The 15,844-nt window shown below is 43.4% G+C and overlaps 1 protein-coding gene and 1 long non-coding RNA gene across 12 annotated transcripts; one reads left to right on the top strand and one right to left on the bottom strand.

Annotated features, from left to right (window-relative positions):
• The first annotated feature begins 673 nt into the window (after positions 1-673).
• Positions 674-5,357, top strand: LOC135248892 (uncharacterized). The gene is made up of 3 exons (XR_010328520.1): positions 674-1,742; positions 2,581-2,664; positions 4,014-5,357. It is a non-coding gene; the product is annotated as an uncharacterized LOC135248892 (long non-coding RNA).
• A 465-nt stretch (positions 5,358-5,822) lies between these two features.
• On the bottom strand, positions 5,823-14,541 carry LOC135248891 (zona pellucida sperm-binding protein 4-like). 11 transcript variants are annotated; one of them, XM_064323934.1, is made up of 21 exons: positions 13,653-14,540; positions 13,376-13,534; positions 13,139-13,257; positions 12,809-13,022; positions 12,568-12,680; positions 11,783-12,335; positions 11,696-11,746; positions 11,258-11,662; positions 10,848-10,969; positions 10,404-10,614; positions 10,033-10,148; positions 9,849-9,948; positions 9,266-9,388; positions 8,783-8,955; positions 8,603-8,700; positions 7,086-7,213; positions 6,797-6,977; positions 6,510-6,639; positions 6,355-6,424; positions 5,957-6,008; positions 5,823-5,862 (listed from the first exon to the last, which is right to left on the bottom strand). In XM_064323934.1, exons 1-20 carry the CDS (start codon positions 14,245-14,247, stop codon positions 5,989-5,991), a joined length of 3,681 nt encoding a protein of 1,226 aa, XP_064180004.1. In that variant the 5' UTR covers positions 14,248-14,540; the 3' UTR covers positions 5,823-5,862; positions 5,957-5,988. The 11 variants fall into 11 exon arrangements, with proteins under 11 accessions (XP_064180004.1, XP_064180001.1, XP_064180003.1 ...); XM_064323931.1 differs by having other exon boundaries at positions 11,696-12,335; XM_064323933.1 differs by having other exon boundaries at positions 11,258-11,647; positions 11,711-12,335.
• Positions 14,542-15,844: the final 1,303 nt, after the last annotated feature.

The following is a 15,844-nucleotide window of genomic DNA, read 5'->3' as shown; positions in this document are numbered from 1 at the left end:
GCTCACAGTCTGCAGGTCCTGCACATGTCTAATGCTGTCTAAAAGTTTACAATGCATGGCAACATCTCCACAAACTATGTGTGGCGTGCTCAGCGTCACCACGCTGTTACACACACGGCAGCGTTGTTCAACCGGCTGAACCGGACCGTTGGAGTGGCTTAAGTGCACTAAAACGTTGATGGTCAGCTGTAGGTAGTGGATTTGGTTTATGAACTGTGTGTAGGGTGCCTGATGCAGTTCAGTGCAGTGGCACACGATTATCTTAAGAAAGGAGGAAATCATGTTAATGTCAATCATGTAAATGGCCTGCATTTGTATAGCGCTTTTATCCAAAGCGCTTTACAATCGATGCCTCTCATTCGCCAGAGCAGTTAGGGGTTAGGTGTCTTGCTCAAGGACACTTCGACACTCCCAGGGCGGGCAACCCTCCGACTGCCAGACAATCGGTCTTACCTCCTGAGCTGTGTCGCTCATGTATTTGGATAGTAAGAATATAATTGTTTCTGTTCGTTCTGTACACATTTTATGTTTCTGCTTTCATGTAAATCTTCCACCGAGACATTAAGTAGGGATTAGGTGATCTAGAAGTAAATGTTGGTTAAAAGCGTCTGTAGAGGTACTAGGTACAGTTACCGCAGCTGGTTTAAATACCTTATCTTCTGCTGCTTTCTTTGTGTTTGTGGCCGATGGGCTCATGTCCTGTTCCCTCATCTGTGTTATTTCAAAGCTCTTTCACTTCTTTTGCTGCGGATCTGCAGGAGGTACAGATAGTATTGCGTGTGACTCTCACCACTAGGAACGTGCAAACCTGTTAAAACTGTATTTGATGACTGCTTGCACCTAATTTTACCAAGCTGCAGCATGCCCAGAGCAAACTCTTAAAGGCAAATAGAATCATAATTTCATGCAATAGGTGTAAGAGAACAACCCTTGACTTTGTCGAGTACACACACAGTCAAAAGTTAAGTTGTCTTTCAAGAAAACTCAAATTAGAAGTTACATTCTAGTACTGATACCACTGTCTGTGAAGCGTAAAATGGGTTAAAATTAAGAACACCTATTGCACAAGGAGATGAACATGTAAAATATAGACCAACCGATGCACAGGCAAATACAGACTCACAAATTTAGAGTCGCACCATTACCTCAAAACTTTGGTTCCACACGCTTTTTTTCCCCCCAAGTTGTTATGTACTCTAAAATTTCGGGACACTTAATTGTAATTGTAGGCATGCACCATTGCTGCGGCTGCTGCTGTAGCTCCCGCCCACAATGCATCAGGGGTTACACTCATATTTGAATTTTATAAACCCCAGCCCTTTGTACACACAATCCCACTGCGTAAGCTGTTTAGACTCTGCCCTGGAGACTGACAGGTCCCCTACTCAAACAGAGGAGGCGCTGTTGTGCGTGGGTTTTTTTACCCTGCTGACTGAAGCTGTCCCTCCCCGGGCAGTCCCATGGCCAATTATTCGGTGCTCAGCGTGTGCTCCTGCCCGTCGCCCGCACTGGCACGGTGCGGGTTTGATTAGGCACCGCGGGGTTCTTCACTACAAAGGGCCCGTGCTTTAGCCGAACGAGTCATGCGGGGATCCGCCCGCTTTCGCGCCGGTGTGAACGCCACCGCTCTGTCTCCCTCTTTTCGACAGCTGCATTGCTGCGGCATTGGAGGAGTTTTGGAGCCCTTTGCACGAGATACGTGTCCCAGTACCAAAGGCTTCCTTGACGCCCTGTCCATACCCGTGAGTCTGGTTTCCTTATCTGCCTTATCTGCTCTTTTTTTCTTCAGATGACGCCATTTTGATAACCTTGTTTGAGATCATCATGGTAAGGTTAAAAAAAAATAAAGAGCACGTATGTCTGTCTCGTGTCATGGGGCTGTGGGTAATGTTCTGACCATTTCTATATTTGATTTGCTTTTACTACTGCTGCCCAAGAGTTACTCTTTGAACACAGACTCAAGAATATTATATTACATTTTTTAATGGATGCTCTGTGCAGGGCATTGAAAGATAACATCAGTCAGATTAAATTAATCTATGAAGTAGTAAACAAAAAAGGAATGGTCTATGGCTATTTGAAAGCAGAAATCCATCCATAGCAGATCCCTTGCTGATTTAAAAAAAGTGTGTATTTAACTCAGGTCTGTAGCAGCCAGGCTGATTGATTCTGTCTTTGCTGTGTCCTGTGTACCATTGCCTTGTGCTGTTGATAGTCCTAGTGATTAATCAAATCTTAGACAATATACATTAAAGGTGTAGAAGATATCTTCAATGTATGAAAATATGTTCAGTGTATCTTCAATCAAAATTTTTTCCACATGTAGTCATGTATATGCGTGAAAAGCCTGTACAGTTTTTAAAAAGTGCAGTTTTGAGTGGACACACATCTTGAAGCCACTTACATTATGGGCCTTCTCCTCAAACCTGGAAAACCAAACTGCTTTGGAGCTAATACGATGACCAAACCATATTATGTGTAGATGATTTTAGTTTTTAAGTAATCAGGATTGGATGAGGTGGGTGTATGGTAAATGTTTTGCTTGCCTATGTAATTCCTATAATTCATCATTCCTCCCAGGCATGTCCAAAGGTGATCCAAAAGTTGTTCAAGACCAGAGCTCCAGTGGTTTTAGGGCTGCTTATTGGAACAGGAGTTCTGATGGTAAGGCTAACTTTGGACTTGGCTTCGCTCTGACTCTGTTTAGCAACCTGATCATTTTTCTACAGAGTTACAGAAATATGAGAATGTTAGACTAGATGGATCTGAGTGATGATCATTTGTGTGGAGATGTGGTGGGCAAAGAGAGAAAAGAAAAGTAAGTGGCAACATGAGCAAGGCGAGTGGCAGACCTGGGTCAAATACATATTTGTGTTGGATTCAAATACATTTCTACATTTTAGATCATGTCTAGTGTATTTGAACCAATGAAACACTCTCAAAAAGTGCAAAACCCACCTTCTGATCATATTGGCAGGCTCAATTACACCAGGCAAGATTAATAGAGCACAGAACAGTATTTGAATCAAAAACAAATATTTATTTGACCCAGGTCTGGTGAGTGGGTCCATTCTTGGGCTGGGTAATATAATATACAAATAATGGAGAAAGAAGGTTTGAGGGTCAAAAATAAGAATCACACTGTTCAATGTCATAGTATTACACTCCATAGTCTATGGAGTACAATGGAAAAGTATGTGACAAAAATAGAAACGGATTATACATCCCAACTGGTAATAATTTCCACCTTTAGATACATAATTGAGGATATGTACTGCCTTCAAATTACATTTTATTTGTATCACATTATTTACAGTGACATTGTCACAAAGATAAATTACTGGAAAATAGGAAAACAGGAAAATTAGGAAAGACCAGGCCTGAACCTCCAAAAAACCAGCTAGAAATGAAAAAAAAAATTGTAAAAAAAACTCCCCAGTGGGAAGAAAAGAACTCAAACAATGGATATAAAATTGCCAGTCAAATAATGAAAGCGATTGCTCAGATTATAGCCCAGGGTATTAGACTAGCTGGGGGAAAAATATGAAGTTACAGTACATAAGATGTAGGTTACCTCATTTGACAAAGAGTAGTTGTAGCCTGCAAGAGGACTTGTGACAATACCTCTGCCCAATTCCTTTCCGTTTCTCAGCCCCTGAGCCCCATTCTTTTTCTCATTTTTATCTGACTTTTTTGTTGTTCAGGCTTTCTCTCTTATACCATTCACTGGGCCACTTCTTGTTTTAGTTTTAAATTCCTCCACTTCCTCCTTTCCTAAAGGAACCCAAGTACAGCTTGGCAAACAAAGAATTATAAGCAAGTGGTATTTGTACATTATAAACATTCACGTAGCTGTATAATTGTCTTAGTATAAGGTCAAAAAGGTGATTTTTCTGTCTCAAATGAAGTATGTTTGATATTTGAGGGAACCTTTTTTTCTTCAAGGAAGTAGACATTTGGCAAGTCAGATATCTTGATGTGGACATTGTTGACTTAGTCCTTTCTTTCTCCAGTTTGTTACCATGGCGTGCTCCAGAGTTCTGATGAAACACATTAGAAAGTACGAATCAGCTCCCAAACACTACAACTAACCACCGGTCCGTCATGCTCCGGGCAAGAACACCATCTTCAGGATCTTCTTACGCCTCATTCAGCAAGTTGCCCTCAGGTTTAACAGACACTTCCATGCCATGTTCTCCTTTAGATTTTACCAACAAAGTCTAGATGCCTTAATTGTAAGCTTTTTTTTAACTGTTACGCTATTTTACATTAGTGAGTAAATTATAACCTGTGGACCAAGAATACCATAATGTCGCTGCACATGCACAAGCATACTTTCCCTTGAATTCTCAACGCCTTCTCAATATCCCACAGGATATTGAAATTGCAGTTTTAGTCTTAAATCTCAGTCAGGGTTAATAAGAAGTTTTAAGACAGTGACACATTTATTAACTGTTGCCAGACCACAGTACATTAAACTTTTTAAATGGCTGGTGTACTTGCGGTTTGGAATCAATGCGTGGATGTGACAGAGTCTGTCCTATTTGAATCATCTACCTGAGGTGCGTTCAAATTCAGCGAACAAGGCGAACGTTTGCAGACTATTTATAACTTTTTTCCGTTAGCTTTGTGTTCGCTGCGAACATTTGCAAACATAAGCAAACGGTCTGAAAAGGTAGTTTGCGGCGAACCAAAATGGACGCTGGACTGAGGGAAATGTTTCCAGATGGGTATTTCAATTGAAGATGCCGTTAAGTGTGATCAGTTTTTTTAATAATGTTATTGTTCGCTAGCTAGCTGTTGTTTTTTTATATCATCGATGATCACAGAAGCGGCTGTGAGTACAAACGCTCTCATCTATGTTTAATGCAAACAATTTGGAACGTTCTTAAAAAGCCGTTCAAATTGAACTGTTCAAAGAAAACATGTTCGCCACGAACATTCGCCTCTGTTCGCTGAATTTGAACGCACCTCTGGTCTGCCACCCAAAACCCAGTGAAATACAAACCAAAGTGGCGTGGTCCATTCAGTTGGTCTACTCATGATACACCTCACCAAGAGTTAGCCAGCACGGCACTCAGGAAACTTATGGTGAGAGAACCCCCCCCCCCCCAAGTTTGAATTGCTTGTTTCTTGGTGGGGGGGGCGTGGTGTGTGATCTTGCAGCAGCTTCTTTCTTCTGTATTTTAAATAGGATGTGAAGCAGTAGATGTAAACATTTTCTTTATATGATAACGACCTCTTTTTTTTTGTAAACTTTTTTGTATTGCTATGTTTTATTTCTGTTTGGGTACCAATGACTCAGGTTTGGACTTTTTAAAATGTGTGTATTTAGGGTAAGTAAAGCATAAAACTTGCTCATTGTTTTAGTGAAGTTTTCTTTTAATTGTGAGAAGTAAAGTCCATTTCCAAGGCAGAATAGGCTTATTGAGTACACTGTAATTGTTATCTGTACCCTTGATAAAGATAAGCACTACTACAATAGTTAGCTTGCAGTTACCTGCATATGTTAATGCTCTAAAAATAATAGGGAAATATTAGGCTGACATTTATGGTAAACATTCAGATGCTACCTTTATGAACTTGTGAAAACCACAACCGTGTGCATTTTGTGTGATGCAGAGATACTGTTGAGGAGCGATAAGGAGACCTTTTTGATCAGTCTTACCATATTAACTGGTTTGTAAGCCCAGGTCTCACAATATTTGTCAAGGTTTTCATTGGACAATAAGTATTACTCCAACAACAGAAAACTGTTGTAACAGGGTAATGGGCTTTGTGCAAATTTTAAACAGATCTGAACAAAAGAAAGCACCACTAGCTTTTATTTCTGAGGAATTTTATTGTTGCCTTGTTTTGAGCCTGGGGAAGAAAGGAGAAAGTGTGAACACTGAAGTACACCCTCTTTTGAAATTTAGACAACAGCAGGTTGCAGTCGGCGTTGAGCAATGCTTACCATCTGGATCTCCAGCGACAGTGGTCCTCTTCTCACTTCCCAGATGTGGGAACTGGAAGGAAATGCGCAAGCTTACAATCCTTTTTATGGACACCACTTAAACACAAAAATTTGCTTATTGACCCATTACATTACATATATGCTGATTTACTCCACAAGCCAGTGCCAATTGTGTGCTTGATAAATGTGCTTCTATAGCAGACACAGAACCTGTCGTCATCACCCCCTGGAGCCTGAATAAGGATGTGATTGTTTTCCATAGTTGGGGACCTTAGACTTTCTGCCACAGCAAGTTAACTGGATCTCATCTGCATATGCAGACACTGAAGGGCAAAGGTGGGAAACCCACGGCAGGTTGAACTTTTTTTTGCACTTGCTGCCATTTCTATGGGCCTTACAGTGAATGCAGCCTTCGACGCAGGGGCCTTCGGATTGAGAGCAGACCTCTGTTGAACACATGAAGTAAATCTGTGGGGAGCAGTGGGGAAAAGCGTTAGCGGCTATCGGGCTAAAGTCCCTGAATCCACATTAAGCTGCAATGCACAGGCCTCACCTCCTCGTCCGTGTAGGACAAGTCGGAGGAGAGAAACTGGAATGTTCTTATGGTGAATCTTCTGGTCGGGCTCAGTGGGGATGGGGCTGAGGTGGGCAGGAGCCCAGTGGTGTCCAGCTGGTTTGGGCAACTAAACGGAGGTTAAAAAAAAGAGGTTAAAAAAAACACACGGTATCAACACTCAACCACTAGGGACAACAGTGAGCACTCATCACTGGGGTGAGGTCTCATGGACTCAAAGAAAAGGGTCGCATTCATTTACAAGGGCGGAACAAAGCCCAGCTCACCCATCGTAGTTGAGCACCCACGCCGCCCGTGCTGAGCGGGGGTAGGCCAAGCAGTAGTGCACCAGCAGCACCATGCTGGGATCCGGGGGGTTGAGCAGACGCACCTCCAGGTGCAGCGGCTGCTTCAGGAGACGGCTGAGGGGGAGGTGGTACTGAGGGTAATAGTCCGTGTAATTCTCGTCTGGAGGGTAGACGGCAGAACTCTGTAAGGCGCGTTGTTTTCCCGAACCCGTTTTCCGAGAAAGCAACACGAACGAGCACCTCGCACCCCTTCCGGGAATAAATGTACCTTTGGCGATCCTCAGCTGCACACCAAACACCCCCTGGGCCTCAATGGAGGGCCCCAGGGAGGGCGTCTTCACCAGGTAGGCCACGCTCACATGGGCGCGAGGACTGTACCTACACTCCACTGTCAGCCTGACACAGGGAAGCAAACGACAATACTCACGAATGAAAAAGCTTTGTTCACAGCCATCCAGCAACAACCATGATTTATGGTTTTAGACAGAAGGTAGATGTGTGGCAGATGCACCGCTGCTCAGAGAACTCGCATAATGGTTGATGCGCTTGTGTTCTCCATGGTTCATGTCTGCTAAATAATGTATGCCAAAGACTGAGGTAACAGCAAATGGTTTAACTGAAAGGTGAGAATTTGCTTTCATATTATACCCAAAAAGGTCAAAGCCAAAGTTCATTTGTCAGGCGAGGGGGCGGGAATGGACCCAAGCGCAGAGTAAAATGCCAAAAGTCAAAAATGGGAAAACCAAAAGAATTTAATTTTTAAAAAATGGGAACAAAGGGAACAGAATCTCGCAGGGCAGAACTAACAAACAAAGGGAGAAACTCAAAAATGCGGGAAAAACACAAAATTTCCAAAACACGTAGGGAACAGAGCAGGCAGGGAACAGGCGACAAGCAGGCAGGCAGGCAGGCAGGTAGCAAACAGGTACAAACCAAAAACAGGTACAGAAACAAAGGGATCCAGTGCCTGAGTGAGGGAAGAGGGAGACTTAAATAGGAGCGACGCAGACGAGACACAGGAGGGCACAATGAGCAATCAGGCCACAGAGAGGGAAGGGAACACGAGACAATGGGAAACTAATAATGGGGTAATGGGAAACAATCAAACAATTAACAGGACACAAAGCAGGGGTGCCGCCATCTGGCGGCCAAACCAGGAATGACAAGGGGGGAAGACACAGAACCCTGATATCATTTTCCTTCTTCGGTTTCACGTGAGCCCCAACATGATACCATTGTCATATACCACAGTAACCAATCAATGCTACATGTCAAAAAATGTGCAAGACTTCAAATATCATTTTATACATTTTTATACATTACTAAATTGTATATAAATACAGTTTAGTAATGTATAAAAATATAAAAAATTATAAATAAACCGCCTTCATATATTACAAATTAAATCTAGTTAGAAAATTTTCTTCCTGAAACTGATGAAAACAAATGCAAATTATACAAACTGTGTTAAAAATAGGACAATAAAATTGGGGAGACAAGAGGAGACATTCGATCTGTAGGACTATGTTCTTCAAGCAGCCAGGGCAGTTTCATCAATGGATTTACTGGAGCATCACAAATGTAACTCACTCACTGTGAGGAGTGCAGTCTATAGCACTCAATGGCTTTGTAACAGAATTTGTTCATAAATGCACCTCTGTGGAACATGGAAAGGAAAGGATTGCATTCCTCCAGGTCCTTTGGGTTTCATGTTGTTCCCCCGGTATCAACTTCAGAGCACACAGACATTTAAGGCTCGTGGATACACATAAAAGCCTTCTTTACCTGACTGGAGAGTCTCTGGTGATGGTGCCATAGTTCAGGCTGATGGCGTAGAGGATATTGAGGATCTCCACCATGTAGATTTTAGTGTGGCCGACCTCCTGTTCACACAGCGACAGGTCATCAGTGCCGGCAGCTACAAGTCAGTGCTCGGGGAACGGGGCTCAAATAAGAGGGACTCACATATTTGTGCACCCCACAACCATCCAGTGGGATCTTGAACAGGGCAAAGCTGGGAGTGACCTTTAGGGGGAAGCAGGTATTGTTGCCAGGCGTGAACAGCGAGGAGGTAGACAGAGGAGGCTTCGTAAGAGAGGCAGGCACAGTGAAGATCATGTGACGGTCAGGTGTGCACTCTGGGGGAGAGGACAGAGGTATAATTCATTAAGCAGCCATGCGATAACCACGTTTTGACACACTTTAATGCTATTTCACCTCTAATCTGATCCATGCACTATGGCTAATATATGCACATGTGTATTCAAATTATTTCTGTCTGTTAGCACTGTCACACATATACTGAAATATAAAGGAATAAGCTCAGGTAACTAGCTGGAACAAAGCCCTACATATGCAATGCCACCCACACCCAGCCTCTGGGAACCCAGAGATGACTGATAACACGTACTGACAACAACCATGCTGGAGTATTCCAGAGGTGCTCACCATCCAGAGGGTAGTAGCAGGCATGTGTGCGAGTACAGTAACAGCAGCCCAGAGACTGACATTCAGCAGGCGAAACCAGGCCGGGCCCACACGGGAGGCGGAAGTCATCACCGATCTCACAACCTTGGAAGTTACAACACATCCATGCGGCTTAGAGAGGCGGCCACAAACCTGGGAAAAGGCTGAACCACTGACTGATGAGGCAAGGGTTTGATAAATGCCTGGAAATGGGCTGACTTGTGCGCTCGCTGTCTGTGGAGGCAGGGATTTGTGCGATTGCTTGGCTTTGGGAGAACTGATAGGTGTAGAACTGAGCCATAGTAGTGTCCCCATTCTCCCTGGATAGTCCATCATGCAATCACTAAAGCCACAGGTCTCTCAAACATGAATACTGAGCTTCTGGGAGCAGTACACCTATATCACTCACACTCCATCCGCCATTTTCTTCTTTTCCCTGTTAAACGTGTGCTACAGTGTTGGGTAATCGTGCCAAATAACTGAACAGATCAACCCACAATACAAGCTGTAGGACAGTTGTGTCAACTATTGCTGCCGTTTCAACAGTTGAGAGCAGAGCACAAACCTTTCTTTTTGATTGGTGGAGTAATTAGGCATGATAAAGGCACCTCTCCTTCGTTCCCGCTCAGTGTCCGAAATTTTACAAAAATTTTCCGATGGTTACCCTGTTGGGAAAAAAAAGAGTATATCCAACTACTGCTTTGTTATTGCTAAAAGTATTGACCACTCACCTGTCCACTAGCACTCACCTGCACAGACACGTGACAAGAACTGAAGGGGACAACCAGCACGTTTCTACCATTCTCTCCCTTAGTCATGGAATACCCACAAGGCCTGTGGGTACCACTCTGTCCGGTTTCTGTCCCTTCAATGTCAGGGCGGCAGGTGGGGATTGGGGGTAGTCGACATGATCAAAATAAAGAACCAAATCATCCTTGAAACATATCACCCTTGAGCCCATGAAACTTAAGTATACCATTCTACTAAGGCCCTCAGATTTCCAAAAAAGGCTTGAATGTTATTCTCTACAGGTTTGCATTGTACCCAGTGCACGTCGTAAACCACATTACACACAGCCCTGGAGCAGAAGTTACTGCAAGTTCCATTTGAACCCACTTACCTTGAACCAGCAGGGCATATTCGGGACCTGGGGCAAGCACCACACTCATAGAATGCTCGGAGCAGATAACCTGAAGTTGAGGAGTCTGGCCTGGTTGTGTGGTGGGTGAGGTGGAGGTTGACGAGTAATATGGGCATTGCAACTCCAAAATCCGATGCCGCCCCGAGTCAGCATCGATGAATTTAATGGGTAAGGTTATCACTGACGGACTCTGTGGAGGGGAGTTAAGGGGTAAATTCATTGTATATAGCTGGGGTGGGGGTTATGGAGTCATTTTTATCTTCATTTTTAAAGCAAATTAGTACAAGCACTTATGTCTTTTATGTCTATGTGTGATATGTTGTTTTTATCTGCTGCTGTAACACCCACATTTCCCCACCTGGGGATTAATAAAGTCTCTTATCTTATCTTATCTTATCCAATCTGTTACAGATGCTGACTCACCAGGGCGTATGCATGACAGGGGCGAAGAGGGGAGGACACTATCACTCCTTTAACACCCATTGCTTCTAAGTAGAAAGAACAGCCAGGAACACGGGTAACTGGCCACCATTCATTATTCGGACCTGAAATGGCACAGGAGGGGGGGAAATGTTCGAAGCATAAAAATGTATTCAAAAACATTAACTTTTCAGGCTTCTTACTTTCTGATGGGAATAAAGCAGTATCATCTAGTACCTGTCATTTATGTTTGCAATGACATTTACATGTGCACATACGCATGTTGATGACAAGATATACTGCCCAGTGCCTTAAGACAGATCTAATAAACTGAAAGCACAGAAGAGAGAGAGCCAGTGGGGTCTCTGTTCACACAATAATGCATGATTTTAGCACATCTCCAAAACGCATACCTTTGACTTCAATGCTACCCGGGACAGCAGAAGACAGGATGACCTTCATTTGCCTTGTGGTGCAGCGTAGGAAGGGCGATGACAGAGTGGGGGAGGTAGGGAAAGTTGCAGTAACATGGGGATGACGGGGAAGAGGGAAAGGAGCAAGTGGGTCATGTGGGTGATGAGGAAGAGGAGAAGAGTGTGGATCACGGGGCTGATGGGGAAGAGGAGAAAAGGGTGGATCATATGGTTGATGAGGAGGGGAGAGTGGATCATATGGTTGATGAGGAGGAGAGAGTGGATCATATGGTTGATAAGGAGGAGGAGAGAGTGGATCATATGGTTGATAAGGAGGAGGAGAGAGTGGATCATATGGTTGATAAGGAGGAGGAGAGAGTGGATCATATGGTTGATGAGGAGACAGTAGATCAAGAGGCTCCATTTGAAGAGGCGGAGAGAGTGAGCCATGAGGCTGAAGAGGAGGAGAGAGTGGATCATATGGTTGATAAGGAGGAGGAGAGAGTGGATCATATGGTTGATAAGGAGGAGGAGAGAGTGAGCCATAAGGCTGATGTTGAAGAGGAAGAGAGACTGGATCATGATAGTGATGAGGAGGAGAGAGAGGGCCATTAGGTCGAAGGAAAGGGAAAGGAGAGATGCACGGCATGGGACCTAAAGGTGTGCAACCTGGAAAATCCATTTGATGCATGCCTGAGTTAGAATCGAAAAAAGGGACAAAGAGAGGAAGAGAAGAGCCACCAGGAGAGGGGTGTATGTGATTGTTGGACTTCACATAGCTGTACGAATGGTCGACAGGAGGGAGATGAGTGTGCTTGGTGGGAGCAGGCCTTGGGAGTTTAATTGGAAGGAGCGCCTGTGGATAAGTATATAAGCTGTGGTCATAGTTGTAGGAGTCAAATACAGGTGGGTAGAAAGGGGCTTCAAGAGGAGGAACCTGGGGACCAGCAGAAGGGCTGGAATGGCCGTAAATTGGTACAACAGAATGTGAGAATAGAGGAGAGGAGATGAGGGATAGAGGACAAGCAAAGATCTTCCCTGTCTTTCCAGAATAAAGGGAGAGGACATGCATTCCATCCTGTGAAAGAAAAAAAAGTATTTTTAAACTATTGTTTCACTGCTGCTGTGGGGGGAAAAAAGTTTAAGAAACCATTCTCATATCAAACAGGTTCCCTTCATATACATATATATATAGGCTAGCAGTCCCCCTTTTTCTGAAGTACAAGTATATTACGGTTACATTACATGGAAAAACATTGAGTGTACAGAGAGAGAGAAATTGCTTTTGTCTGGCAGCCATTAATGCTCACCTTCATTTTCATCCCACACGCACTATATGGAACATGTATGATCGGTTGTCCAGGGTTACCAATTACATGGTAGCCACATTGTGAGGATAAAAAGGGCACCTTCTTGCCCCCCACTGTGGGGGGTGGAAAGATGGGAGAAAAAGCACAAAAATCAGACACTCTGAGGGGCATCGGTTGCAGAAAGCACACTCAGTCAAAATGCTTTGCACACAGCAGAGCACAGAACAAAAAGGCAACTTACACTCGACCTCAAACCTCTCGGCTGCATTCAGCCCTCCTTCAAGGTTCAGATTCATACCAAAAGGGGCGCAGATGACAGGGGGATGAAAGAGATAAGGAGGGGGGAAAGGCAGAGGAGGAGGAGGAGGAGGAAAGGGAGTTGGGGTTACTGTGACAGGGCAGGATATGTTCACAGGGCTCTCCCACCAGAGCAATGGCATGATGTACTTATCACCCTGAGAAAGAAAGAAATGAATGACACCATTACCTCGCTAGAGAGCTTCAAGTACTGACAGGATGTGTATGAGTGGATGGGGAAAGGTATATCATCATTACATACAGAAGTCAGTACCTTTTTTGCAATAAAGCATCCATCATAGGGCGTCTTTAAGACAAGATTATTTGGCGTCATTTTAAAAGTGTGTCCACAGGAAGAGGGCAACTCAGACAGGTAAAGGGGGGCATCACTCACTGAGGAGAGGGAGGGAGAATGCAGTGTTGTTTTCCTGGGAAGTAGGCTACTGCTTATAAAGACCAAAAGCCACTAAAACAAAAACAAACAAAAAAACACTCTCCAAGTCACACTTACCGCCATCTACCTTCAAATTGTTGTATTCCCTTGTATTTGCCACCAGTGTCATGGACTCAATCCCACATAGTACGAGAGGCTTTGATTCAGCAGCTTGAAGGGTGTATGTGGTGGGTAGTCTTCTGCCATCAGCTGAAACTGGCAAATTTCCCATCAGCCCTGCAAAAATTAATATACAGCCTGGAGACTGGTACTTACCACAACTCGTCTCAAGATATCTCCCCACAAGAACAGAAGATTCAACTAATATGTTAACTTGTCCACGTAAATGCTTCACCTGCTTGTTCTGACGTGTCAGACTGGTATCCACTGTCGTTGTTCAGAGATTCCATTTGAGACTTGACGGCACCAGTGTCGTTGTTCCACTCTGAATTTCGTGAGAGATTGAGCAAATTCTCAGCATCCCTATCAAGACTCCGTGTGTCAGATTTGGGATGAGAGTCTCCTCCGCTGACGCTATCATTTTTTCGAGAGTGATGGCTCTCGTTTACGAGGCCGGATGGTCCCGTGCGTTCGTTGATTTGACTGGAATTGCTTGGGGCTTTCAGCATCTCAGAACTGGTCATATTCAGTAAAGATGTCTGCGGAGCAAAGCTGTTTCCTCGCAGTCCATCTACTTTAATGGCACCATAACTTCTGTACTTTGTTCGAAAATTGCGTCCAAGCGCAGGCCATCCGAAGCGAATATGCTTGCCCGAGTCCACTCCTTCCATTGCCGATTTGTTGAAGCTCCCACTTTGCCGATACGTTTTAAAACCATCCGAAACAGTCCGTTTTGTTACTCTTGTAGAACCAGAAGTCCGTAGAATACCGAGAGTACAGGTTACAGTGCATAAAAATAAAACTGCTTTTCTCTTACCTTCACGAGACATCGCACGCTATGGATTTAGTTTTGCCCCTTGAAATCACTGAGGCAAAATTCTAAGTGAACGAACAATCATCTTTTATCCGCATTAATGTTACCCAGATATTATTACGCATCCCACTATATGCAGATTTGTTCGCCTCAGGTCTAACTGAATTTATTAAAGAACTTGCGCACAACTTTTGTTAAGTCGGTTAAATTATTTTTATCAAAATATAAATTTGAGTCATAATCATTTGTTTCCAAACTGTCTTTTGGCTCAACGGGGTTTGATCTCGGCAACCAGGTGTCCACAATTTCAGCACTCATAGCCTCGGCGTGATTTCACCTGCCAAATTAATCAATGCTACTTGGCACCACCATTGGCAGACGCCCTGCATCACAGGACGCTAAAATGACTACGAATTCTTACTAGTTAGCAGGGAAAACGGAAGTCCGTCTCGCAAGACAATAATCTTGAGTTTAGTAGGAATTAATGCACCTAAATAACAACCAGTTTTTCGGTCTGACAAAAAGGTCTTCATTCCTTATTCGCAATTCAAGTGTAAACTGAAGAGAGATTAAAGTATTTGCCTCTATGTATGCATTTATCTGTATATTTAATTTTCTCTCTCGAATTGTGCTGTAAACATGTATCTTTCTTGTTTTTGCACATGCTCATGTTTCAATAAAAAAATATATAGGTATCATAAGGATATCACTCAAAAATACTGTCACAACACCTGCATTTTTAAAAATCTATAGAAACCTAAGTATGTATATAATTATGTATGTTTTAATAAGATCTAAATATATGTTGTCAATATAGTAAAATCTAATACTCTTTATGACACTGAGATCACACTTTCTGCTGAATAGTATGAACTTTGACCCTTATATGTTGAAACTACAACCTGAGTTCATACTGACACAATTAATTTACAGAAGTCTCCATGCGGAAATGATACGACGCTGAATGTATAAAAAATGTACTGAATGTAGTTTAAATATCATACACATTCTTTCCCAGTTCAAAGCAGATTTTCTTTGTTGTAATTTGCCATTTATAATACTGTGAACAGTTAGAAATTGCAAGCAGTGTTTCCTGAATTAATTATGGTCCTTTTTAAAACTGCATTTTAATGGACATGAGGAAAAGATTGAGAGTTTATTTTTATTTATTTTTACTATTTTTCCTGCTTTTTGCGCTATCGCCCAGTTTGCTATACTAATATTTGTTGGCCTGGCACATCACTGCAAATTGTTTTGTGAAACTCAGAGTACGCAGATCGCATGTTTTCACTGTGCTGTCCTCCAGCTGTGCTGTGCATTTTATTGGGGAAGTACGCTAATGCAGACAGACTGCAGGCATCTGTTCAACCTGAAGAAAGGCTCCTGCACCATGAGATGAAAAAAAAAAAACCTGCCGTGCAAAACCCTCCCTCCCATGGTAAGCTTACACTCTGTGCCACCCTGTGGGGCTGCAGGCCATACACACACGTGCGCACATGCACGCACACACACGTATATGCGCAAGCATGCACATACGCATGTGTGCGCACACACACGCATACGCGCAAGCACAAACACACACACGCATGCGCACACACACGCACACATACGCG

The sequence above is a fragment of the Anguilla rostrata genome, chromosome 2, assembly GCF_018555375.3.
Source record: "Anguilla rostrata isolate EN2019 chromosome 2, ASM1855537v3, whole genome shotgun sequence".
Taxonomy (NCBI): Eukaryota; Metazoa; Chordata; class Actinopteri; order Anguilliformes; family Anguillidae; genus Anguilla; species Anguilla rostrata.
This window is presented reverse-complemented; position numbering and strand designations above follow the sequence as displayed.